The sequence below is a fragment of the Rhinolophus sinicus genome, linkage group LG06 (assembly GCF_036562045.2).
Source record: "Rhinolophus sinicus isolate RSC01 linkage group LG06, ASM3656204v1, whole genome shotgun sequence".
NCBI classification, from domain to species: Eukaryota; Metazoa; Chordata; class Mammalia; order Chiroptera; family Rhinolophidae; genus Rhinolophus; species Rhinolophus sinicus.
This window is the reverse complement of record NC_133756.1, coordinates 116,185,961-116,209,643: the sequence shown is the minus strand read 5'-3', so window position 1 is coordinate 116,209,643 and position 23,683 is coordinate 116,185,961. Positions and strand designations below refer to the sequence as shown.

Below are 23,683 nucleotides of genomic sequence, written 5' to 3'. Positions count from 1 at the left end.
GCGTGGCCTCTCATACACACGCAGCAGAGGCCTCCCAGGGGTGTCTCCCAAGAAGAGGAGCAGACCTGACCTTCTGAAGATGATCCAGCTCACGTTGTTCGCCATGTTTATTTCTATTCGCCCTCCCTTCAGCCCTAGGGAAAGTCTTGTTCATTGCCCAAGTCTGGTGACAGCTGTGCCGCGTGGAATTATGCGAAGGGATATCTGGCCATATTTGAACGCAGGCTCCATCAGGGCAGCCCCTTTTCTGTTATGTAGTTGCTGCGTGATGATGAAAGGCACATACCTCCTTCCGCTACTTCTCTCCCTCGAATCGCCTGGCAGCCCTTCTCTGACGCCGCTGTAGGGGTAGGCTATGTCTCTGATTGAGCCTCTATCCTCAGTGCCAGAGAAACAGGAAATGCTTAGTGATTGGATTGAATGAACCCCTCACAATGCGGTTCTGGGGAGCAACCTATTCCACAGCCTACACTCCAACTCCTCTCTAGCCTCGATTGACTGCCTAGGATAATAGCCATATTGATAATTACCATTCACTGAGTGTGTAACCAGCCGTTGGTCTAAGTGTTTTACAGGTAGTAACTCATCTAATCCTTAGAGAACCTGATCAGGTGAGTATAATTATTATCCCCATTTGTTCACATCATACAGTGAGCGAGGGAGAGCCAAAGCCAGACCTCAGGATCCCCGACTCTCAGCTCCGCTCTCCTGTGTGCCAACCCCCTGTCGGTGCATGCAACGTTTGGAAAAACCTTCATGTACCTTTGAGCCTTTTTGACTTAACTCTGGCTTATGTCTCACTCCAAAGAGGACTTCTTTGAGAGTCTTTGTGGGAGAGTGAGTTTTGGCAAGTCTTGTCTAGGAGTCATGAGGCAACAGGGTAAGTAAAATAGACAAGCCATCCTGGGATGTAGTTGGCTGACCCAGGCCTCAAAACCAGCAGAACAAAACACTCCAGACTCAAGCTGGGGCCTCTGGCCACCAGGGCTCCAAGTCAACGTGGACGGAATTCACTACATGGGTCCTCCTTCCTTTTTTTTAAATAGTGGGGGCCTTTGGAGAAGAAATGTTTTCCAGTTTGTCTGGATTTTCTTTAAGGTAAAGCAAAAAATAATTGAAAATTTTACAAAGTCTTAGATGCTTTCTAATGTAAACAAGCTCTGGGCACAGCTTCTCTTGTTCCATCTCACAGTCAAAGGAGCCCACCATGTCCCAGGATGTGAAACTCCTCTCACCATCTGGTCAGAAAAGGTTGGAGAATCACAGTTGGAAAAAATCAGAGAAATTATTAAGGAAACATTAAAGTCTTTTTATGAACTCTGTACTGCAGGCTTCTGACCAGTGAAGGTCACATGGTAGTGGTGAGAGCACAGGCTTTGGAGACAGCACATCAGGGTTGAACTCCTGGTTCTGCCACTTACCAGCTGGGTATCTTTGAGCGAGTTACCCTCTCTGAGCCTCAGTTTTGTCCTCTGGAAAACTGGTTGTATACCTAGCATCACATAGGGTTGTTTGGAGGACTGCATGAGATAAGGCAGGTCTAGCGCCCAGCATCATGTCGGATACCTAATTAGTGCTTCATCGATAGTAGCTGCTATTATTTGTACACAATGTCCTTTATGGTTGGAATGTGCCTCCTCCTTGCCTGTCTGCCTAGGAAGCTTCTATTCATCCTTCAATACCCATCATAAAGGTCTCCTTTTTCGTATGGCATCTTTGTGCCGTTTCCTCTCTAAGTGGTCCCAGTTCTCTCAGCTCGCCCTCAGCCCTCTCACCTATTCCCTTCTAACAGAGCAGCGATCTTACTGTGTAGAAACATTTGTTTTCCTGCTTGTCTTCCCCAATGGGCAGTGCCAGCCAAGACGACAGGCTCAGGTCTGTGCCCCCAGGCCTAACAGTGTCTGCCCCACAAGAGGCCTAGGAAATGGCACCTACATCCTTAGATTAGAGGCACTAGGAAGTTAGGAAAAGGGGAGCCTTGCAGAGCTGGGGGCTGCACAACTCCAAGGAGTAGCAGCCATATTGTATTTTATTATTTCATGAGAATAGAGTCCTATATTGTATTTTATTATTTTGTGTGCAACTTGGTGGCTCTGGGCTTCTGCATCAGACTTGGTCTCAAATCTTAGCTCTGGCACGTTCCGGCTTCATTCTCTCAGGCCAGTTAATCTATGTGGGCCGCAGTGTCTTCACTTGCAGGTGTTAAAATAGTGACTTCTCAGATTAACATTGAATGAGAGCATATAGGGAATGTTCCTGATGGTGCCTGGCCAGTGGGAGTTGTTACTTGGCACTGGATTTATGATGACAGGATTCACACATTATTGTTGTTTTTAAAGATTTTTTTATTGGGGAAGGGGAACAGGACTTTATTGGGGAACAGTGTGTTTTTCCCAGGAACCATCAGCTCCATCCAAGCCAAGTTGTAGTCCTTTCAATCATAGTTGTGGAGGGCACAGCTCAGCTCCAAGTCCAGTTGCTGTGGTTAATTGCAAGGGGCGCAGTCCACCATCCCTTGCGGGAGTCGAATCGGCAACCTGTGGGTTGAGAGCCCGTGCTCCAACCAACTGAGCCACCCGTGAGCTCAGCAGCAGCTCATTGTCTTTATTCTAGTTGTGGAGGGCACAGCTCACTGGCCCATGTGGGAATCCAACCGGCAGCCCCGCTGCCCAGAGCTCACGCTCTAACCAGCTGAGCCACCTGGCCACCCCTCACCCATTATTTTTATAAGGCAGGGGATATAGAGGTGTGAGAGGTGGTCCCTGTTTTAGGAGAGAGTTCTGTGCAATGTGGAGAGCACAGAGGACAGAGAGCGAAGAGGAGGGAGCCAGGCATTCTCCATGCATTGTCTCCCTTAATCATATAGGTATTTTTACCCCCACTTCATAGATGAGTCATTGAGAAAGACAGTGGTCTTGCGAAGGTCACATGGCACAGCCAGGATTTGGACTTGGTCTGCTGGTCTCAAAGCCAGTTCTCTTTCCTCGTCACCTCTGATGGTCAGTTAGTATAAATTTCCTTCCAGCACAGCATTCTCAGATTCTATGCCACAAAATAGCCAATGCTTGTCACGTTCTGACAGCCCTCTCTCTTAGCTGCCCAGTCAGGGAGTCCCTCGGCAGAGGGGTGGGGGTGGAGGTGGCGCTCAGCTGCTCTGACCGTCTCTGCTAAGGAGGTGGGGACGCTGCGTTTCATTGGAATGAGGCTCATCCTCACTCGGGGGGGTATCCGTAGTGTGATGTGCCATCTGAGTGACGCTACTGTGCCTGACCATTTTAGCCCCACTAGCACGTAATAGAGCCCAGTGTTTCACTTGGAAAACACAAAAATCCCAGGACCACGCTATCACTGAGTGTTATGTTCCCGAGATGACAGACAGGAGATCCATGGGGCCCACACAGCACATCAAGGGATTGTCTGGGCTCCGCTTGCACATCTCCAGGGCGGGAAGCTCATCCTTCCTTCCAGCTTTGGCTAGAAGAGCTCTAGCAGGTAGAATTGAGCTCACTTGGCTGCCTTTTGCCAAAGAAGATTTCAGTGATTTGCCTGAGGTCCCATCCGTGGAAAGGCCTGGATCAGAAGCCTGGCCCGGGGTAACCCGATTCTGTTCTGGGCCGCCTACTGGAGTGGAAATAATCCTGAAGGGGAATTCAGACTGGTTCTCACCTGACCCTGACCACTTAAATGACATTTAATTCAGTTTCAGAAATATTAGTTATAGGCCTACTATGTGCCAGGCATTATACTCACATGCAGTGTGGTCTCAGGCAAATAATTTCTCCTCTCTGAACCTTAGTGTTCTCATCTATATATTAAAAAATAAAATCCCTCATGCTGCTTGTTGTGTGGATTAAAGGAGGAAAAGGGACACCAAGTGCTTTGTAAACTGTAAAGTGGTGTGCACACTGGGTGGCATTGCTAAAGCTGGCGACCCCATCTTTGTGGTCCACTCCCCCTGGAGCATGCTTCCACCATTTGGAATTTGCTTCCTGTCTCTCTCTTCCACCACACTCCCCGAGGGAGGAATGTGCAGGGTTCATCTTTGATTTTCCAGAGCCCAGCCCGAGGGGTTGGCTTATGGCAGGTGGTTAACAGAGTCTGTGAATGAACAGGACATGGGATGAAATCTGATTTTCAGACCTATGGAGACGCCAAACAGATGGGCACTGGAGGACCAGAGGAGGGAAGGGCTCCGTGAGAGGGGTGGAGAGTGAGAAGGGCGTCTGTCCACTGTGGATGGACAGCATTCAGGTCACTGAAGAGGCAAGGGTGGAACACTCCAAGCAGTGTGAGCGGCCTGGGCACAGGTCAGGAGATGGCACTCCACGTTGATTATGTAGGGACACTGGGGAAGTGCCAAGTAAGACCACAGTGAAAGGTAACAAAATAATAGTAATAATAGTGATAATAACTGTATCACTTACACTCCAGGCACTGTTCAAAACGCTATAGATGTATTACCTCATCAAACCCTTGCAATACCTTACGAGGTGGGTACTATTATCTCCACTTGCCAGATAAGGAAACGGAGGTTAAGTTGCCCAAGGTCATATAGCCATGAAGTGGCAAAGATGGGATTTGATTCCAGGCATCTGACTCCAGAATCTGCTCTTCAAGTACCGTGTTTCCCTGAAAATAAGACCTAACCAGAAAATAAGCCCTAGCATGATTTTTCAGGAGGACATGCCCTGAACATAAGCCCTAAGGCGTCTTTTGGAGCAAAAATTAATATAAGACCCGGTCTTATTTTCGGGCAAACACGGTGGAAAGTGAAGCCTTTCTTTAAGAGCTAGGAACTTGGACTTTTCCTTGTGCTACAGCTTGAGCACCGTGGCTGCGGCTGGCTCGCTCTGGCTCCCTGGAGCCCATTGTGTGCCTTTCTGCCCGGATGATCAGTGATGTCACATTGGTAGCTTGAAATTGACTGTGGTGAGAGTATTTATAGCATGGAAACTGGCCAAATACAAATTAGGGCTTTTCCTCAAGAGGGGGGCAGGGAGGAGCAGATACACCTGGCCGGGCACGCACTTCCTGCCCAGACATCAGAGCCAGACAGTGGGAGCGCAGAGCTCTGAGTCCGGTGGGATCCTGGGTGCTCCTCTGACCTCCAGGGACCCACTTTCGTCCTCAGGGCCTCCTTGGTGTCTGTGCCCCCATCGGGGGGAGCATGTCTCCTGACTGTCTCCTCAGCTCTGTGTGGTGCCAGTGTCCTGAAGGCGCTGAAGGACACTGAGGTCATTGGGCTGTCAGGGCAGACAGAGCTGCCAGAGCCAGGACCCCGCGGAGCCTGGAACAAGCCCCGGCCCCTCCCCTGGGGGGGCCTGTTATCAGTCATTTTGCTCTGCAGACGATCACCGGCCTCCTTTTCCTGCCAGCTGCCCCCATCAGCCCCGAGCTGTATGGGACACAGGCAGACACAGGCGCTCAGCGTGAAGACTGCAGTTCAGGAAAGGGGTGGGTGGGCGCTCTGGCCCGGGGAGCCAGGGCATTGGTCTGAGGCTGACCTCGGCCAAGCCCCCACTCATAGGAGCCTGTGTCAGGAGCCATTTGTGAAAGAAATCTGCGAGTTTGGGGTGAATAAGGGGGCAGTTACATGAGTGCTATAGAGTGCTAGGCTTTTGGCCACGTAGCCATTTACAAAGCAGAGTCACCACATCCTGGCCCTCTGGGCTGTGTTGGTCATTGATGTGTGGCCAAGGGACATAGCCACCTCTGCATAGGGAGCTCTGGCCTGAAGGCAGAACAGAGGGTCACAAGGCTTTGCCCTTCATAAAACGGCAGAGAGCTTTAGGTGGTTCTAAGGGTACGAGGTGACAGGGGCATTGCCTGAGGTGGGGGTCCCTGCTGGCCCCCCACAAAATGGCCACACCACAGTGCCTCAGGATCCCTCTGCATGCCTGGGGCCACGCCTCGGGCAAACAGAAAGCTGACCAACTCACATGTGCCCGGAATTGCCCTTCACTTGGGGCAAAGCTCTCAGCTGTGAAAAAGGCTAAATACATGGTGTCCGGTTGAGCTCCCAGGTCACCGTGGGCTTGCTCAGAGCAGTGCGGGGCTCACGCAGCAGCACATCCCTACCTGCGTCTGCACTCCCTCCACCTCAGTGGTCCTCCGGGCTGGTGCTGCCTGCACCGCTGTGAGCGCCGCTGGGTTTTCTCAGTTATGCTCAGCGGGTGGCTGCACTCACCTAAGTAAGATGCCGCTGAATAGCACTGTCGTTCCCCTGGTGCTGGGGCGCTGCGTGAAGGCTCACCCTTCCTCAGTCACCCACCCCGCCTGGCTGCTGGGCCTCTGCTCCAGCTATTTCCCGTGCCAAATGTGCCCTCTTTAGTTCATTCTGTCACAATCCAACCTCCCCTTAAAGGCCCAGCTCCACCATCTGTTAAGCCCTTTCTGAGAATTAAGCTCTTTCCTCAAGTAGCTGCGGCTCATTGTGTGAACCTACAGGCCTTTCCCAGACTCAACGTATCTGTGGCTATTCCCATCCCCGGGGCCCACCAAGTACTCTGCAGGGTTTGTGAAAGGGGACTTGTGGTGACCCCTGCATGACAGTCCGTCATTATCACCTCCTGTGTACCAGGCCCAGTCAGGCATTTTCACACACACTTCATTTAAGTTGCGTAACACTGGGAGGTGGGCTTGTTTTCTGATGAGGAAACAAATCAGAGAGGTCTGTTATACACAGCAAGTGATGAAGCCAGAATTCAAACCCAGGCCAGGGTTTTTTTCCTTTATAAAGCAGACACAAAGTAGTAACAACTGTGTATCATGTATATGGTATTCTCACATACATTATTTCATTTGATCCTCACAACAGCCCTGTGAGGTAGGTAGGGTTATGTATTACTGTTATGCCCATTTCACAGATGAAGAAATGGAGGTGGCTCAGTGAGGTGAGTGACTTGCCTAAAGTCATACAGCACATTAGTGGCTTCATAGGTCCTGTAGTTTCTCTAAAGTCAAGCTGCTTGAATTAAGAAGCACCGAAAAGATGGAGAAAGGGAATTTTATGGAGAAGAAAGGGCAGTGGTAATTTACAAGATTTCTTCCTTAAACTGTTTGGTTGTGGTCACAGCTTCGAGTACCATTGGCCTGGTGGCCTGGGACAGCTGTCAGAGACTCCGGGGTCCCACTGTAGGCAGAACAGGCCTTTATTACCTAAGGGATGTGGCCTTGCCCACGGCCCAGCGTACAAGCTCCGTACTCACAGGGCACAACTATGGGGAGCCCCATCCTTGGCCCGTGTCCCATGGCGCCTGTGTCACCAGGCTTTCCTGGCTCTGTCTGAGGGTTCCTGCCCAGTGGGGAGGACCTGGAGACTCCCAAGACCGTTCCCACTCTAGGGATGAATCATACTGTACAAGTGTGTGGCCTGCACTGCTCATCACACCCTGGGAAGGAAGTGGTGGCTTGGGGTGTCTTGCCCTAGATCTCACCCCACATAGGTCCATGGTCTGCTTATGAGCAGAAACAGCACTCCAGGGGAAGGGCACCTCCTTCAGAGCAGTGTCTTAGCGTCTGGACACCTACGCCAAGGGCAGCGTTATGGTTTAGACCACTCCTGAGCTCCTTGCTGCATCCTGCCCTTTGAGACACTCGTCTGCTTCCTCTGGCAGCACTTCCTCGGGGGTGGCAAATCTTCATCCTCCAAAAGATGGTCATAGAGTTGTGACTGTTGAAGAAGGTGGGGGTCACAAAGGAGGTGAAGCCATAATAAAATGGGGTTGGAAGAGGGCCAACCTTGGTTCTGAAGACAGATCCCAAGGGGGAATCCTAATATTATTTTCAGGATGAGTGTGGTCTCTCAAGGTGACTATTTTGAAAGAGAAAATACACATTGGAGTGAGAAGAACCAGACCAGAAAATGGGAATGGAAGGACAGATTTTGGCTCAATATAAGAAAGAACTTTCTAACAGCTAACACCGGCCAACCACGGCAAGGGCTGCCTTGGGGGTGATGAGCTTCCCATCACTGGAGGTATGCAGGCAGGGATAGGTGATGCCCAGGAGGTACTGGGGACAGGCACTCATCCCCAGATGCACTGGGGTATGCTGGGGTGGGGGAGGACTAAGTGACCATTGAATTATTTTCCAACCCTGAGAATCCATAATGTTTAAAATGACTTGTTTCATGATACCTTAAATTCCTGGGGAAAGGATTATAAAAGTCAGGTAACAGGCCACCATATGAAGTGCCTTTCATTGCACTGGCTCCAGATTTTCAAACCTTCACAGGCACAGCAGCCATTTCTGAAGCCGGAAATTCCCAAATGCTTAAATTTGACCTACTCAAGAGGGATAGCCCCATCTTCTGAACCCTGCCTGGATGCTCACTCCCCTAGGCCATGCCGCAAGTCAAATCTGTCCCCCAAAGGGGGCCAGTAACACAGCTCTAGGACATACTCATTTCCAAGGCAGTCAAACATGGTCGCCCTCAGGCAAACAAGTCCAAGGTGCTGGCCACATCCTCTGGACAGAAGAGCAGGCGTGATGGAAATCTCTGGGTACCTTCTGTCCTGGGAAACTGAAGGGAGCATCTTGTTCTCACTCCATCCCCTCCACCAGTGCATCTTATTACAGATGGCTGAGTGAGGCACTGCCGAGTGGCACAGAGAGAGAAGGAGCCCACGACAAAACCGCTGCTCCTCTGTCCAGCCAGAAAAGTCCTCCTGTGGCCTCTTTTAGGACACAATGGCAGACTCTTCACTTGCCATACAGACTGCCCGTCTCTAGCTCAAAATGGCAAGAAAAAAGGTGGCTCTGTTGAGAGGACACATGGATTCCTACAGGTGGGCTGCATTGTGGGGGGTGGGGGTCAAGTCCTGCTGCGGTTCCTACAGGTTAGTCTCGTGCCCTGCCTGAGGCCACCGGTGAGACACGCTGACTTGGAGCTTCTTGGGAGCCCCCCTCCAATGTGGCGGGGGTTCTTTTTACCTGTACCGTATTAATCGAATAATCTTATTGTTCATAAAATCCAGAGCGTGGGGGTGAGAAGAATCAATGCAGAAGCCGTCGCTCAGCGCGATTTTCAGCACCTCCTCCACGAAGACCTGGAAGCTGTTGATCTGCTTGTTGGCTGGCACCACCCAGAGCCTCTTGAGGTTCTGCTTGGTGTACTCCTCCTCTGGGAGGCCCTCCACATTGGCCACCCAGTCCAGAGTCAGGTGGTTGGGGTCCTGCAAGTGGCTGGTGATGGAGGAGAGATTGCCGTTGGAGCAGTAGAAGAGCTTGGAGCCGAGGAGCTTGAGGAAGAGGCAGGAGGTGCTGAAGATATTGGCGTTGAAGACCTCCATGCTGGAGGAGGAGAGGCTGTAGATCTGCGGGGCCTCCCGCACGGTGAAGTGCACCGTCTGCACGCGCTGGTTCAGCGTGATGTTGAGCATGGCATTCTTCTCGGCCTTGGAGAGCTCCACCTCCTTCTCCTGCAGCGCCTCAATCAGGGGCTGCACCTGGTAGAAGTCGGCCTCCCTGCGGAGCAGGCCCATCTCCTGGAAGTCCTCGGGCAAGTCCAGGTGGGAGGTCCGCAGGAAGTTGAGGATGTAGCGAAACACTTTGCCGTCACGGTCGATGAAGCAGTTGCCCTGGCTGTCCCTCTTGGTGGGCATCTTCCCGCTGAACATGGCACCCAGCATGGAGTCGGGGAAGCTGGTCAGGGTTGCCAGTGAGGTAGTGTAGAGCTTTCCCCCGACATTCAGTGTGATGGGGTCGGACATGGCAGGGGGCTGGGGTGCTGGGCAGTAGTCCTACAGAGGGAGACAAATGAGAAACGACCGTCACTCAGCCATAGCCGGTGTTGGAGCTGCTAGAGCAGAATACCACAGACTGGACGGCTCAGTAACAAACGTGTTCTGGAGGCTGCGAAGTCCAAGATCACAGTGTGGGCAGATCTGGTGTCTGGCAGGGGCTGTCTTCCTGCTGTGTCCTGATACACTGTGATTCCCCGAAAATAAGACCTAGCTGGGCCATTAGCTCTAATGCGTCTTTTGGAGCAAAAATTAGTATAAGACTGGGTATAATATAATAAATACCAGGTCTTATATAAGACCGGGTCTTATATTAATTTTTGCTCCAAAAGACGCACTAGAGCTGATGGTTGGGCTAGGTCTTATTTTCGGGGAAACACGGTAGGAGGAGGCAAGAGAGCTCTGTGCAGTCTCTTTTATAAGGTCACTAATCCTGTTCATGACGGCTGTACACTAATGACCTACTCACCCCCCAAAGGCCCCACTTCCTTATACCATCACATTGGAGGTTAGGATTTCATCATGAATTCTGGGGGACAGACATTCAGTCCATACCATCTAGGTTGTCACAGTTCTTAACTTCTTATTGTGGGTAGGTCAAATCTATAGTCCTCGGGGTCAAAATGAATTAATATTTGATGAACAAATGGATGGGTGATAATTGCTACACTGTCTAACGTGTATTAGGTTCACTAGGGAGTTAAAAGAGAAAAGAAAAAGAAAACAAAGCCTGGGTCCCACCCTCCAGAAATTGTTTTAATTGGTCTGGAAGGTGGCCCCAGCATTGGTATTTTTAAAATGTGCTGTCAGTGATTCTAAATGTTCACTTGGGACAGAGAACCACTGGTCTAAGGAAAGAGAGGAAATGTGCCTGGATTGAATACTGTGTTACCTGCTCTTCCATAATGGTCATGTATCTTTTGACACAGACAATACCACCACCCATCTATCGTGTTCAGATGAGGAAAATTGTGCCTGGCTTCATTCCCCATGCTCAGAGAGGGGACGGGCCATGCCCGGATTCAAACCCAGGTCCCTTTATATGAGAGGGAAAAATGGGCACACTCTGGTACACTCGAAGGACCCAACAAATGCTCTGAGATTGCTCCAAGCCCAGTGTTACCTTCTTATTCATTTTTCCATCCCAAAGAATTTACAACAGTTGGCTGTGGTCAGTGCCATTTCCGTCTACGTGCCAGGCCCACAGTGGGTTCTTTAGTCCTCTGGATTTGAAAGGACACCTTTTCTGAACTCTCCTCCTCCTGTAACAACTTGCTTTGCCATGAAGATGCTCTTGGCTCCTGGTGGCCTTCCCGTTCCCACGCGATGGCAGCACGCCTCCTCTGGAACTTGCTTCAAGGTCAGTGCCAATGTGGAGTCTGCCACCGAGCACCCTTCACCCTCTCCTTAACAGAGCCTCTCCACCCCTCACCCCCCCTCCCCCCACAGACCTCACAGCCTCGTGTCTAGGGCTGGTGTGTCTCCTTTAATCTGAAGTCTTGCGTTCTAACTTCTCTTTAACATTCTAGAAAGCAGGAGATGTACCATCTCCGCTTCCAACATGGTACTTTCCCAACAGGCCACCTGTGGGATGGACTCAGCAGTCTTTCCTTGATGCTGGGTGTGGGTGGCACAAAGAACTGACCTCAGAGCTGCCCTTAAGAGCTCAGCTCAGCGCTTAGGGGGGACCAAGACAAGGGGAGTGGCGGGAGATGTCCCAGGCGCTGGGGGGGGGGGGGGAAGGACTGGGAGTGAGTCCTTGGATGCTTACTGTCCATATGGGAAAACAGAGGTCCCAGGGGGGACACCCCCAAAACCACCCAGCAAGGGTGGCGAGCCAGCCAGAGTACTCTCAGCGCGTCTGCCTTCTGAGGAGGCTGCTGCACCGAGACCCTCTTCCTCCAGAGGCTGGAGGCCATGCTCAGCTGCCCCACCCCACTGTCTGGTGGGGGGGGTCCCCTCGTGATTGCGTCCCTGTCTAATGGAGCACTTTGATACTGCAGAAGGGCATTAACCATCTGGAGTGTCTGAAGAGAAACAAGCTGATGATGAAGGTACAAAATCAGCAGCAGCCTGAAGCAGATGGGCTGCGAGACAGTGGGGAGGCCCAGCAGAGAAGGGGGGGAGGGGCCCACGGCAGGGGCGGCTGCCGGGTGGAGACCTGCGGCTGGGGGGGTGCGAGGCCTCGGGGCTCAGTCTGGGCAGATCTCTCTCTGGAGTAGGCCACACCTCCCTCACTTTAGAACCTTCTTTTCTGTCTAGATAGTATTGTGCCTATTCTAGTTTTCAGTCTCTCCCTCTCCATGATTTAAGGCCCAGGCTCAGATGTGGCTCAGCTCCATGGAAAGAGCGGGCTCAGGCGTCAGAGAGGCTGGGCTGTCTTTCCTGACAGTTCTGTGGGCTGCAGACCCTGTATCTCCTCTGTGCATTCGTGCTGAAGAGCTCAACACTGGGGCTCGAGGAGACAGGAGCCACAGGGCATACCTGGAGGCCCTTGAGTGGGCACCCCAATTATTTCTCTGCTTGTAAAAGCAGCAGAGCACCTGCCTTCCTGTCCCCAGACACCCCAGCTTGTGGCTCCTGGTCATCTGTCCGGGGAGAGCAGCAGAGAGAGCTGCACAGTCAGTAGGGGCAGAGGCAGGTCTCCTAGGGCGCCCTCCGTGGTAGTCTCCCCACACCCATGAGTCACAGAGCCCAGTCCTTCCAGCCCGTTTTCTAGTGGCAGCAGCATGGCGCCACCATCACAGATGCACAGGCCTTATTGTAAAAAGCACGATGACAGAAGGGGGCAGGAACTGGCACTTCTGGGGGGCTGAGGAGCTTTATGAATGTGGCAGAGGGTTTGTGGTCGGGGGGGATGAACTAACATCACTGAGCTGCAGCCCGTGGTGTACCCAGCTGCCTCTAGACACCTCCCCCTGGATATCCCTTGTGTACCAGGATCCCAACACAGAATTCCTCCTCCCCCAAACCTGCTGTGGACTCTTCTCAGCCGCCCAGCTGTCTGAGCCCGAGACCCAGGAGGCAGTCCTGACTCATCCCTAAGTTTTTTCTCAACTCCATCTCCCTGAAACCATCGCTTAGCTACTCCTGGCGCTCAGGCCTCAGCCACACTCCCCTTACATCCTCACTTGGCTCCTACCGTCTTTCTCTCTCCCTTCCATTGCAGCCTGCGGCTGTTCTTCCTGAAGCACTACTGCCAGCCCAAACCACCTTGCGTTTCCAATCTCACCTCCAACCTCTCCCCTCCCCACACTTTACACGCTGGCACTCTAGATGCACTGCACACACCCTCACAGTCACCTGTCCTGCCTCTGCTCTCCTTCTACCACATTCTCCACCTTTCCTGCCATCAGTCAGCCTTTCAGGCCCTGCCTCGGAGGCACTGCCTCTCCGTAAGGCTACCCCAAATCACTAGGTTAACAGCTCTTCTCCTGGGGCTTCCAGGTCCCTTGCACAGCCTTCTCCAGCCGTGTCCACCATTCCCTCATGTTATGACCTGCTTTGCACATGGCCCTCCTCTTGGATTTATCAACATGCAGATCACTGGACATCCATTTGCAAAAAAAGAACCTTGACCCATACTTTGCACCATATGTCAACAGTTAAAACAGATCATGGACCTAAATGTAAAATCTTTTTAAAACTATAAAACTTCTAGGAGAAAATCTTTGTGACTTTGGGTTAGGCAGAGAGTTCTTGGACAGGTACAAACCATAAAAAATTTGACAGGGCCGGCCTGGTAGCTCAGGTGGTTGGAGGTCTGTTCTCCTAACTCCAAAGGCTGCCGGTTCAATTCCCACATCCAGTGGGCTCTCAACCACAAGGTTGCTGGTTTGACTCCCGCAAGGGATGGTGCCCCCTGCAACTAGCGATGGCAACTGGACCTGGGGCTGAGCTGCACCCTCCACAACTAAGACTGAAAGGACAACAACTTGAAGCTGAAGGGCACCCTCCACAACTAAGATTGAAAGGACAACAACTTGACTTGGAAAAAAGTCCTGGAAATACACACTGTTCCCCAATAAAGTCCTATTCCCCTTCCCCTAAAAAAAAAAAAAAAAAATTGACAAACTGGACTTCATCCAAACAAAAAAACCTCTTTGAAAGACACTTAAGAAAATGAAAATAAGACAAAGACTAGGAGAAAATACTTGCAAAACATATATCCAATAAAGGATGATTAACCAGAATATATAAAGAACTCTTAAAACTCAGTAAGAAGAAAATGCAACCCAATTAAAAAATCGGCAAAAGATCTGTCTGTTCACCAAAAAAGAGATGTGGATGACAATACATGAAAAGATACCTGACATCATTAGTCATTAGGGACATGAAAATGAAAACCACGATTAGATACCATTACACACCTATTAAAATGGCTCAAGTAAGAAATCTGATAACACCAAATGCTGATGAGGACACAGACCAACAGAAACTCTCTCTCATACATTGCCGGTGAGAATGCAAAATGGTACAACCGCTGTGGAAAACAGTTCGGCATGCAGCTTCCAAGTGACCCAGCAATCCCACTCGTTCTTTATCCCAGACAAATGAAAACATATGTCCTTGCAAAAACCTGTATGTGAATGATTACAGCAACTTTATTCATAATTGCCCAAACTTGGAGACAACTACGATACAAGTGGATAAACAAATGGTGGTACATCCATACAATGGAGTAAGACTCAGCAATATAAAGGAACTACTGACACATACTACGACATCGAAGAATCTCAAAAGCATTATGTTAAGTGTAAAAAGCCAGCCTCAAAAGGTTACATGGTGTGTGATTCTACTTATATGACATCCTGGAAAGGGCAAAACTAGAGAGACAGAAATCAGATCAGTGATTTCTAGGGGATGGGTTGGGGAGAAGACTGACTTTGTAAAGGCACTGTTACCGAACTCAAAGGGTTTGCCCCTTAGCTGCTTGGGGTGCTCTAGTCAACAACTAGATGGGGTTGTTGTGAGATAGTTTTATTTACTTGCAGCAAGTAAAGGAGATAGGATTCACATACAAAGCTCTGTCTCCCTGGAGGGAGGCGTAGCCATTACATATGTAGTGGTACCTCGGTTTTCAAACATCTCCGTTGACGAACATTTTGGTTTATGAATGCCATAAATTTTATGGTTCTATGATATTATTAGATAGTAAAATTCATACTAACTTTGCAGTTGTAAGGGTTGATTTTAAAGGTCTGGAACGGATTAATCCATTTTGCATTACTTTCTATGGGGAAACCATGCCTCGGGTTTCGAACGTTTCAGAACTTGAATGGTCTTCTGGAACGGATTAAGTTTGAAAACCAAAAACCGAGGTACCACTGTGTACACTACTTGGTTAATTACATGTTGATTTCTTCTTTGCAGTTAGCTAAACTTATCTGATTGGGTTCCCCTTCAAGCTCATCTGGTTACAGCTGCTTCTGCAAAATAGTGTGTTACATTTTAACGCTTAGCACGAATAGCATTTATCAATAGTAAGAACTGCCCATACCTTTTGATCCTTGCCCTAACAGCACAAGGGAATATCTTGGAGTGATAGAAATAGTCTGTCTTGATGTGGTGGTGGTCAAATGACTATATAAAGATTATAAAAAGCCATAACTGCAAACCTGAAAAAGGTGAATTTTACTGTATATAAATTATGCCTTCCTCAACTTGAAAAAAAATCAAGATTGTGATTGTGTCATGATATCCATACAGTGGTTTATGCACCAGTTATATACATATTATATTGTTGTGAAACTTTTGTTTCAGTGGTGTATGTGTGTACTGAATTGTGATACAAAGTGTATCTTCAGACTTTGGGCTGTGATAAAATTGTTTTTGCAAACCACTGCCTAGTTTGTGATCTCCTTGAGGGCAATGACACCATCTCCTGTCCCTGCATATTCACTGCCTAGCACACGCTGGGTGCTGGTGGCAGTGTGGTGGCAGAGGTGGGCAGCAGGCCCTGGGAGGGAAGGGATGAACATTTCCTGAGGGTATTCCTGCATCCAAGGCCTTTCCACTTACCAGCCCTTTTAATTCTCACAGCACTCCTACAAAACAGGCACCATTCTCCCTGGTAGCAGATAGGAAGCTGAGACTCAGACAGACTGGTGACTTGCTCAGGACACACAGCCAGCGAGCCGAGAGCCAATTCTCTTCCTACTGCACAGGCCGCTAAGAGTGCTAATGGTGACAAAAGGCTGTGTCATAGCTTCGACCAGTTTGAGAATGCCCAAAGCAGCCTTTGGAAAACACTGCTCTACAGCCTGCTTGGCAAGGCAACAGCCACCACTTGCTGAATACACAACTCCTGTTTTTACAATGTGAGGAGGCTCACATAATAGTTGGTAGCATTTGATTTATTTTTAATAAAAATACACAGAAAAGTACAGAGCATGATACTGTTGTGCTAACTGCGTTACATACATCCCCTCATTCGATGTCTTTCTAAGCACCCGGTGAGATGGATAAGGTCATTATCTCATTTTTACAGATGAGGAAACTGATCTCAGAAAGCGGAAGAGCTGGGCTTTGAACGCAGTCCCACACCGCTGGTCGTTTCCCCTCCCACCGCAAGGTCCCAGTGGAGTGAGATGCACACTGCCACGCTCTGTCTAGACCAGACGAGGGTACAGTCCTGTGGCGGCTTGTCCACTGCCAGCTGTGGCTCTGCCCACTCACATCTGAGGACATGGGGACAGGATGGCAGTTGGCTCCAAGCCCCTCCACAGTGGACACAGGGCAAGTCCACTGACAGGTCTAAACCCTTCTGTTTCAATAGCAACTTGACGCCTAGTGATAAAGCAGCGAAACACAAAAAGCCATGTTTCTGAAAGCCAGATTAAAGACGATGAATGGAAACTCAAACTGAACCAGGAAGTAGGAGATGAAGCCACCTCACCACTGTGTCTGAAGGAGTAATTTTCTTAAGCAGGATTCTTTCCAAATCCGCCTCTCGACTTGAAAAGGACCAAAAAAAGACCAGCCGTGTCTCCCTCTCTGAGAAAACCACTGGTGTCAAACCAGGAAATCATGGCTATGCTGATCACCGGACCATCTGACGGGGCAGGAAAGGCCAGGGACCTGAGAACTTGGAGTTGCAGTGGGAATTCTGAGGTGGGTCTGCGGCCCAAATGAGAAGAGGTCTTAAGGCCCAGCCTTGCACACATAAAGGGCAATTCCAGCCTGAAAATCATCTGATTACAACCTCTAATTGTGACACAGGAAATAGAATTCTTTGAGAGATGTCCCATGAGGAAAGACAGCCAAGACATCGCTCTAGAGAGTCCTACTTCAGAACTCTGTCCTGGCACCCAGGTCCCCACAGGCCTCTCGCGGGACATAGCTTATGCTTGGTGAGTGCTCATCATGTACCATACCGGTGCTAAGTGCATTATACACGTTGACTCATTTAAGCCCCAAATGAGGAAAGTACTATCTCTACTTGACAAATGGGAACCTGTGGGTAACTTGCCCAAAGCAGTGGCAGAGCTTGGATTCATGCCTAGGGCTGCCTGACCGCAAAGTCTGTGCTCCGAGAGATAACACTTCTCCTTGGGCATTCGGCAGCCAAGACCCATGCAGAGGTCTGTCACTTGTCCCCCTACCACCTCTTACCAGGTCTTCTCACACTTGCCATCTCAATTTGATTCTGACCTACACAAAGACCAGGGCACAGAGAATCAACCTTTCCTGAGTACCTAGGACATAACTGGAGCTAAGTGAGACATTTTCCTCTAGGTTATTTCATTAAAGTATCACACTGATGCTGAGGTAGGTACAATTATCCCAATTGTTAGGATTTTAAAACTGAAGCATAGAGTAGTGAAGACAGCTGCTTAAGATCACACAGCTAGAGCCTGCAGAGCTAGAATTCTAAGTGAGGTCTCCCTCCAAAGCCTGTGCTACTTTAAGTACATAGGCTGGATGACATTTTACTAAGAAGCATAAATAGGATTTGAAGAAAGACCTGTAATGTTCCTGAGAGGGAGACAAAATATCTTAAAATTGTTCTTCTAAAATTAGTTATAGTTGTTATGCTATCCTAATCCAAATCCTAATAGTATTTTTTCAAAAGATTTAAAAAAGAAGATTAAAATCTTAGTTTGGAAAAATTGATGCATGATAAACTGAAAGAATATTTGAAAAAGGGTAGTGATGTTAGTCTAATGTATTAAAGTAGATTATAAAGCAACAGCATTTCTAACTGGTATTAAAACAAGGAAAAAGAGAAGGAATTTTGTAATACATGTGTCAAAAAGACTGGAGAGCAATCAAAACACACGCGCGCGCACAGATTCTGGGACCCTGGCAGGACAGGTCACATTATCTTTATTTCACAAACTTAGGATGAATTCTTGGCCCAGGGCGTTGTGTGCATTCTTGACCTCTGAGTCATGGCTTCTGGGAGATTCTGTGTTTGGACACTGCTCAGAGAGCAGTCCTTCGGAGACTGCCCGGGTGGGGGTCTTCTCTAATTCAGGTCTTGAGCAAGAGACTAAACCCAGCCACAGAGATCCCAGCCAATAGCCTGTACACTCATGGCGCCCTAGAATAGGACCTGGAACAGGATTGGGTGCTTTCTGTGCAATTTCCTGCATTACTGCCCACTGAGTTTCCATAATGAAACTACCTTCCATGAAATCTACTCTTTTTACACAGAGGACCAATTGTGACAACAATGACTCTGCTAAGCAATGTATCCATCCATCCATCCATTTCCATCATTTATTAGCTGTGTTGACTCAAAGAGCCTAGAAATGATACCCTAGTAATAATGAGCACACCTAACCGCAGATCTCAGTTTCTAAAAATGTTACCTCCTACGAAAAGAAGCCAGGGCTTTCGGGAGAGATTGATGATTCCAGAACTTTGACAGGAAAAGTTCAAGGTGAGCTTGGAACATCTTTTGCCAGGTTGCAAAGAGGCAATCAAAGATTAATGAATGAGCTCATGTCAAAAAAACAGACGAGATCTTAAAAGTTCCCATCAAAAGAAAAAAAATCTGGTAACTACCTTAGTGTGTTGATGGATGTTAATTAAATGTATTGTGGTAATCATTAGTCAAAACATACATATGTCAAATCATTATGTTGTACACCTAAAACTAATACAGCATTATATGGCCCAAAGGGACTCTTCACTGGCCAAATTTGGGATAGTTTGAGTATCAAAAATATTAATGATGATAATGGGTTATAACACATTGCATTCTTAAAAAATCATGAGTCTATGTTACTCCAAAAAGGAAAAAAGAGGAAAGGAGAGGGTGTGAGAAAGACACAGAGGAAAAAGTTTTTCTATAACAAAGAATACCAACTAATATAGAAAAAGAATGGCATAATTAGAAAATCACCATTTTGCGACCCCCAATGTTGCAATTCAGGCAAGGATCATCAACGGATATGGAATGAAAGGTTATTGCAAACACATAATTCCAACTGTCTTACAGAATCACTCCTCAAACTACTTATTAATTACAAAAAGGAGAAATTTACCCTTGTATGGCAAGATCAGGCTGTCATAACCTTAACCAATAACCGGATTTAGCAGTCATGGATAGTAGGACCCTGATAGCATATGCTTCCTCATGGGATGCAGTAAATACTGCATACAACATTATCAGAAAAAAACCTAATCATTGATAAAATAATCAAATTAAATAGGTAGAAGGGCTCTATCTAGATCAAGTGAGTTGCTTAAAAATATAACTAAATGCAGTGCATGAATCTTCACTGCATCTGATTAAAAAACTAAGGTTTGTTTTGGCAATTGGAGATATCTGAATATCAACAATATTGACTTCTTGCTAATTATCTTATGTCTGGTAATGGTATTATGGTTATGTAGGAAAATGATATAATTAGATACATGCTGAAGAATTTAGGGGTCAAGTGTCAAGAGGTCTATAACTTTTTAACAGTTTAGTGAAAAGTGTGTGTGAAAGCAAAACCATCAAAGTGAGTTAGTACATGTAGGTGAAAGGCTATTCTTTAAACCTTTCTGTAGGCTTGACAATTGTAAAAATATTTTGATTTTGGAAGAAGAGGGAATAAAAAACACTTCCCTCACAGAACAATAGATGTCAAGTTCCAGTCAGAGTGCCCTTTTGACCCCAATAAATAGGACATTTGTTATTACTAATACTAAGAAGCACTGATATCCTAATTTTCCTCTCCAGATGTGATTGTGGTTTGGAGGATGAGGAAGCCAACCAGGGCAAAGCTAAAATAGCCCACAGTTGGTGGAGGAGTTAGAATTTAAACCTGAGTGTTCTCCCTACATGGACCCACTACCCACAGAAACTGTAACACTAGCCCTGCCTGCCTCTCTGCTGGGATCCAGGCTGGGAGAAGATGGCTATTCAGGCCTTACTTCCCGTGTCCTGAACCCAGAGACTGCTACTACAGGAGGAAAGAAACTGCTGTCATGGCTCATGGAAAATGTTCACAAACGGGGGCCACTTCTGGGCATCACAAGTGTTGTGGATGGGCAGAAAGAACTGGAGGGGCTTTGTGGGGGAGACAAAAGTGCATGAGCTTGGCCATCACCTGGGTCTGCCTGTGAATCAAGACTCTGCCACTGAACTGGCTGTGTGGGCCGAGGCCAATTCCTGGACAGATGATGTCACCACCATCATAACAATAGCAGCAATAATAATGGGAGCTGACGTTTATTGGGCAGCTATTTCTGTGCTAGGCACTTTATGCACGTTGATATTGTAAATGAAGTAGATATAGACGTACGTTTTATGGAGCTTCATAGGTGTTGAGTTTTTTACAAAGGGAAGGCAAGACCCTCCACCTGCAAAAAGATGACTTACTTTACTGTGATACTCGCTTTACTGTGGTGGCCTGGAAGGGAACCTGCACTATGTCTGAGGCACGCTTGTACTATTATTATCCCTACTTTTATGCCAGGCCCTCTCCTACCTCTGTAATTTGGTACCTGCTATCCCCTCTGCTGGCACTCTGAAGGCAAATCCCATTCATCTGCTGGAATTCATTCCTTCCTCTGCCTCTCCAGGGGGTTGTACTCTCACCCCCTACCCAGGCCCATTTTACTTAAGTAGGTGGGTGCCTGGCCACCCTGTTGGCGCGGGGATCTCCCCTCTCTGTACCCACAGAAGCAGGTAGGGGGAGGGGAAGAAAATTCTTCCCCTGTGTAGTCAGATCCATTTTCCTCATCCCAGACTGATTGTCACGTACCAATAGGGAGGTTTATCACCCTCTCCTGAATTTTCAATTTGGAATCTAAGACAACAGGGCAAGGCCCAGGTGACCACCTGGAAATAAATGCAAGAACTCCCATGGTGTAGAAGATGGACAGAACATGGTTGGGTAAATCTCAAGGATGACAGTGCTCAGAGTGAGCCGTGTCTCCCAGTAAAGCAGATGCGACTTCCCCACCTACTCAGCCCACCAGGATAAAGACTGGCTCACAGCCCTGGGGACTGGATGGGGGCACCACCCTTCACCTCCCCTTCCTGGCCTCCCTATACCCAACAGCTGCCTATCTTTAGCCATTTTGCCCAGTTTATCTCTAAGAAGTTCACAGGCTGCTCCACTGTCCCCACAGCCCACTCAGTAGGGGCAAAAGGTGTCACACATGGGCCCTGGAGTCAGCTGCCCAATAGTCCAAAGGACAGGGAAAGGTGGGCTGGAGGAGGGAAGCCACTGACCTGGCAACCTGACTTCCCCATTTGCACAGCAAAGTATTCGCTCACCTGTTACAGAGTCCCAACAACCATTTTCATCCCCCATCCTGTTCCAGAATGTTCTTTCATTCTCTCAGCTCACTCTCAGGCTTCATCTTGGAATTTTCCTCAGGCAGAAGCACCCTATTTCAACCACTCTCTTCCTTATGGTTTTCCTGCTCCTAACAATTATAATTATAAACAAAGGTCTTTTAAATCCATCTCATTTCATCCTTACAACAACCACAGAAGCACTGCCTTACAGGTTGGCATTCAGAAGGGCTGAGGAAGCTGGTCCAGTCACACAAACTGAGAAGGGCAGGGCATCAACTTCTTTTTCTTTCCTGCCACCCATTCCAGACTAAACCTCTGCCTCCCTGCAGTGCAGGAGAAAAAGCAGGGTCTTCGGAGCAAGGAGGCCTGGGTGGCTTTGGGCAAGTCACTTCACTTCTCTGAGCATTTTCCTCACCTGTAAACAGGTATGGTGCCGCCTTTACAGGGTGTAAGAGTTAAATGAGATCAACTCAGTGTGTGACGCATGGAGTTCAAGGGTTGGGCTCTTTATTTCTAGCCGGAAGGACAGGAAGGTGTTGTGCATCCCAAGGTATTTGCCCACTGTGGCACCCCCTTGCCCACATTATACCAGCGCGGCCGGCACTGGGCTTTCCAGGGCTGGGAGGCGTCCTTTTCATATTTTTGTCTCCGCCCCTCCGTCCTCAATGCTTTTCGGCCCATTCCACCCAGTCCAATCCAGGCCTGCCGCATCGGCTTTCTCAGCACCCACTCCCCACTCCGGGAGCGCCCCTCCGACCTCACGCACAGTCTCCCGTATTCACCTAGAGACTCCGCCTCTCCTTGCCCCACCTACCAAAGACTCCTCCCAACAGTTTCGACCCTCGTTATCCGGGCTTTTCCCTATCATCACCATCCATTTCAGCTCCTTCCACCAGCTCCGCCCTCTCTCCTCGATAAGCGCGCCCTCCCCTGCTGCTCACCATCCCCATCGCACAGATGAGAATGGCGAGGCTAGGGTAGGCTAGGTGACCTCTCATGGTAGGACAGGTACCCGGGTGGGCGCGCGCCCCCTCATCGGCTGTCCCTAAGCCCCGCGACCCCGGCCACGCCGCACCCACCTCCTGCCCTGGCTCTGCAGCCTCCCCTCCGCGGGCGGCCAGCGCAGCTTTAGCGAGGGGGGCGGAGGGCTGGAGCCCAGCTTAGGGGCGTGGCGGCGCGGGACCCGCGCGGGGCGCTCCCGGACTTGTAGTTCTCTCTGGGTTCTTTGTGGCTAGGTTCCCCGAGCGCGAACTCCATCTCCCAGGAGGCGTTGCGGTGGGCCGTCCAGCTCCCCACCCCGCCCTCGCCAGCGCTCACGCCGGCTGGCCTTAAAGTGGACGCGGCTTGAGTGGCGGTTCGCGGGGTGGCCCCCGCTCGGGCTCCGCCCTGTTTCCCGCAACTCGCCCCTCCCCCCCGCTTCGTCCCGCAGCCCCGCGGCTGCGCCTGTGATACAGACTTGTGCAGAGAGGGGTGGGGAGGTTGGACTTCGCAGTGGAAGGAGCATCCCTGCGGTCTGGGACCTGGCGGAGGGCGTCCTCACTCCGGGGGGAGCTGAGGACCCGCCCTGACCTGGCCTGGCCTATTCCTGCCCTGCCCAGGAGCCGGGTCTGAGGCAGGGGCCACTGGGGTCCCAGAGGTAAGCGATCTGGGAGGCATGTGTGCGGATTGGGGGAAGGAGTATCTGCACCCTGGATGTTCGAGAGCTCCGGACACCGGCATAGGGCTCTGAGGGCTCGGGGTTGGGAAGCGAAAGGTCTGGGTGCATCCTGGGCCTCGCTGTGTGACCTTGGGTGAGTAGCTGCCCCTCTCTGGGCCTCAAACATCTTCATCAAGTGTGTATGGAGGTGATCCTGCCCCCGCTCCCCTCACGGCTGAGGGCACCAATGCCCAGTAATACCAAGAAGCTCACCTGCCTTTCTCGGGTCCCGCAGCCTCAGCCTGGGTTAGGAGCAGGTGCACTGGTAAAACTGGAGGGAGGGGTGGCTTGGAGCCTGGACACAAACTGGGGGCCCAAGAGTCCTCCTCCGCTGGGAATGGGCTTCTGCTATTCTCAGCCTCCGGCTCAGGCGTACTCCTATCTATGAGAGCTTAGTGAACAGGAGACCCTGATGTGTCAGCCCGGTGCCCGCCCTTCCAGAAAATCAGGGGTGTGGGTGGGGACTCAGCCATCAGAAGTATGTGAGGGTGGCTCCCA

General features: G+C 49.6%; 2 protein-coding genes across 6 annotated transcripts in view; one reads left to right on the top strand and one right to left on the bottom strand.

Moving 5' to 3' along the window:
• Positions 1 to 6,753: 6,753 nt before the first annotated feature.
• KCTD21 (potassium channel tetramerization domain containing 21) lies at positions 6,754 to 23,558 on the bottom strand. 4 transcript variants are annotated; one of them, XM_074335710.1, is made up of 3 exons: positions 22,569 to 22,641; positions 21,466 to 21,617; positions 6,754 to 9,743 (listed from the first exon to the last, which is right to left on the bottom strand). In XM_074335710.1, the coding sequence occupies exon 3, from the start codon at positions 9,711 to 9,713 to the stop codon at positions 8,931 to 8,933; it is 783 nt and encodes a 260-aa protein (XP_074191811.1). In that variant the 5' UTR covers positions 9,714 to 9,743; positions 21,466 to 21,617; positions 22,569 to 22,641; the 3' UTR covers positions 6,754 to 8,930. The 4 variants fall into 4 exon arrangements, with proteins under 4 accessions (XP_074191811.1, XP_019581945.1, XP_019581943.1 ...); XM_019726386.2 differs by lacking the exons at positions 21,466 to 21,617; positions 22,569 to 22,641 and adding an exon at positions 23,399 to 23,558; XM_019726384.2 differs by lacking the exon at positions 21,466 to 21,617 and having other exon boundaries at positions 22,569 to 22,702.
• Positions 22,857 to 23,683, top strand: part of USP35 (ubiquitin specific peptidase 35) — a 28,497-nt gene continuing 27,670 nt past the window's right edge. For both annotated transcript variants that reach the window (XM_019726381.2, XM_074335706.1), the window contains exon 1: positions 22,857 to 23,125. The gene's annotated coding sequence lies outside the window, so the exon portion shown is untranslated. The remainder of the gene's footprint in view (positions 23,126 to 23,683) is intronic.